This window comes from Silurus aristotelis, assembly GCF_946808225.1.
Source record: "Silurus aristotelis genome assembly, chromosome: 29".
NCBI lineage: Eukaryota > Metazoa > Chordata > Actinopteri > Siluriformes > Siluridae > Silurus > Silurus aristotelis.
In genome coordinates this window covers 12410002-12412911 of record NC_139602.1, presented here as the reverse complement: position 1 = coordinate 12412911, position 2910 = coordinate 12410002, and the positions used below count along the sequence as shown (strand labels likewise).

The 2910-nt window shown below is 48.2% G+C and overlaps 1 protein-coding gene across 1 annotated transcript in view; it reads right to left on the bottom strand.

Moving 5' to 3' along the window:
* Positions 1-211: 211 nt before the first annotated feature.
* vps72a (vacuolar protein sorting 72 homolog a) overlaps positions 212-2910 on the bottom strand; it is a 7139-nt gene continuing 4440 nt past the window's right edge. The window contains exons 6-7 of the mRNA XM_083535551.1: positions 1326-1464; positions 212-669 (exon numbers count right to left, since the gene is read on the bottom strand). Of these exons, the coding sequence (XP_083391677.1) occupies positions 297-669; positions 1326-1464 (512 nt within the window). The 3' untranslated portion in view covers positions 212-296. The remainder of the gene's footprint in view (positions 670-1325; positions 1465-2910) is intronic.

Below are 2910 nucleotides of genomic sequence, written 5' to 3'. Positions count from 1 at the left end.
GAACTCAAATAATTCCCTGGAGAAACTCAAGAATAATAGGAAAGGCACAAAAATAAAAATCTCTCACCCAGAGTGGTGAACCTCATGACCAAATGTTGGAAATTAATGAATCCAATAATTTACCAAATAAAACAATAAAAGGCACAAAGACATTTGTAAAAAGATCAAGCAGCTGCTGAGAAACATGATGGCCAAAAATGAAACTTGACCATTGTGAGGGTGTGTCTATGACCATCTTTAATCTGTTTGAAAAACTCTGCATGTGTGTGTGTGTGTGTGTGTGTGTGTGTGTATGTTTACACCGTAAGTCCCTTCAAACGAAGGCTTTTGGTGCCCCCTGTTGACTCAGAGTGTGTGTGTGAAGGTGTGTGAGTCGCCTCATTAGGGAAGCCGTGTACAGCTACGTATTTACGGTAAGCTTCGCGAATGATGCGGAAAGCTCGTGCGTCAGCGTACGGGATGTCAGTAACCGGGTCTCGGTAAAGAGCGGGATTGTGGGTAACAGGACACACTTCCTGGACAGGGAGTTCAGGGCTGACACGAGCCCATTGAGGGAAAGCTGATTCGAATGCTTCCTCGTCACTGAACGTGATGAAAGTTCGCGAGCAGAGCGTCCCCGCCCCCGACATACAGGTCACCGATGCTGAGAGGGGCGTGTCCTGATCCAGCCTGAGGGAGCACAGCAAACATTACAAACAGACCACCCCCACACACAAACACATACCGTATTTTCCGGACTATAAGTCGCTACTTTTTTCCCCACGCCTTGAACCTTGCGGCTTAAACAATAAAGCGGCTAATTTATGGATTTTTCTCGGGTTCACAAGCTTCCTGCCGCCAAAAAAACTGAGCCCCATAACATTAGACTAAGGAAATTGCCGAAAGGGTTCAGGTGAACCGCTGAAACTCTTTATATTAAATCAGATGCGCTCCCACCGATTCGGGCCGCACCACATCATAAATATGGATGAGGTTCCTCTGACGTTTTACCTGCCTCTCACTCGCACTGTCTACAGGAAATTTGAATTTTAAACGCACAACGATGCCAAAAGATAAACTCCCGAGTGAAATTGTTGTGAAAGGAACGAGGAAGACAGTGAACAATGAATTTCTTGGTAGGCTACTGTTTAGGTACAAGTCGTGTAACAGACACCGTCTTTCATTAAAGCCTGTGTAAAGCTAATTCGTTTTAATGTAAAAATAAAATAAAAAAAATCGGTGGGTGCGACTTATATTTAGGTGCGCTTAATAGTCCGGAAATTACGGTACGTGTGTAAGTGGTTGTGTGTAGGGGTGTGTGTGTGTTTGTGTGTGTGTGTGTGTACCCTTCCACATCCACGTTCTCATCTTTGAGTGGCGGCTCAGACATCATCAGTACTGAGTGATACCGGATTGTTGGGCCTTCAAACCTCCTCTTCTTCTGCACGTGCTTCTTCTTATCAGCCTCAAGACGCTCATAATTCTCTACACACACACACACACACACACACACACACACACACACACACACACACACACACACCAAATAAAATATAAATATAAGTCATGCTGCATCCATTACTTAGTGTGGGTGGGTGGGTGTGTACCCAGTGACTCCAGGTTGCTCTGTGCAGTGTGTGTGTGTGTGTGTGTGTGTGTGTGTGTGTATACCCAGTGACTCCAGGTTGCTCTGTGCAGTGTGTGTGTGTGTGTGTACCCAGTGACTCCAGGTTGCTCTGTGCAGTGTGTGTGTGTGTGTGTGTGTGCGTGTGTGTGTGTACCCAGTAATTCCAGGTTGCTCTGTGCAGTGTGTGTGTGTGTGTGCGTGCGTGCGTGCGTGTGTGTGTGTGTATACCCAGTTATTCCAGGTTGCTCTGTGCAGTGTGTGTGTGTATACCCAGTGACTCCAGGTTGCTCTGTGCAGTGTGTGTGTGTATACCCAGTGACTCCAGGTTGCTCTGTGCAGTGTGTGTGTGTATACCCAGTGACTCCAGGTTGCTCTGTGCAGTGTGTGTGTGTGTATACCCAGTGACTCCAGGTTGCTCTGTGCAGTGTGTGTGTGTGTGTATACCCAGTGACTCCAGGTTGCTCTGTGCAGTGTGTGTGTGTGTGTGTGTTTGTGTGTGTATACCCAGTGACTCCAGGTTGCTCTGTGCAGTGTGTGTGTGTGTGTGTGTGTGTGTACCCAGTGACCCCAGGTTGCTCTGTGCAGTGTGTGTGTGTGTGTGTGTGTGTGTGTGTGTGTGTGTGTGTGTGTATATACCCAGTGACTCCAGGTTGCTCTGTGCAGTGTGTGTGTGTGTGTGTGTGTGTGTGTGTGTATACCCAGTGACTCCAGGTTGCTCTGTGCAGTGTGTGTATACCCAGTGACTCCAGGTTGCTCTGTGCAGTGTGTGTGTGTGTGTGTGTGTGTGTATACCCAGTGACTCCAGGTTGCTCTGTGCAGTGTGTGTATACCCAGTGACTCCAGGTTGCTCTGTGCAGTGTGTGTGTGTGTGTGTGTGTGTGTGTGTGTATACCCAGTGACTCCAGGTTGCTCTGTGCAGTGTGTGTGTGTGTGTGTGTGTGTATACCCAGTGACTCCAGGTTGCTCTGTGCAGTGTGTGTGTGTGTGTGTGTGTGTGTGTGTGTGTATACCCAGTGACTCCAGGTTGCTCTGTGCAGTGTGTGTGTGTGTGTGTGTGTGTGTGTGTGTGTGTGTGTATACCCAGTGACTCCAGGTTGCTCTGTGCAGTGTGTGTGTGTGTGTGTGTGTGTGTATACCCAGTGACTCCAGGTTGCTCTGTGCAGTGTGTGTGTGTGTGTGTGTGTGTGTGTGTGTGTGTGTGTATACCCAGTGACTCCAGGTTGCTCTGTGCAGTGTGTGTGTGTGTGTGTGTGTGTGTGTGTGTGTGTATACCCAGTGACTCCAGGTTGCTCTGTGCAGTGTGT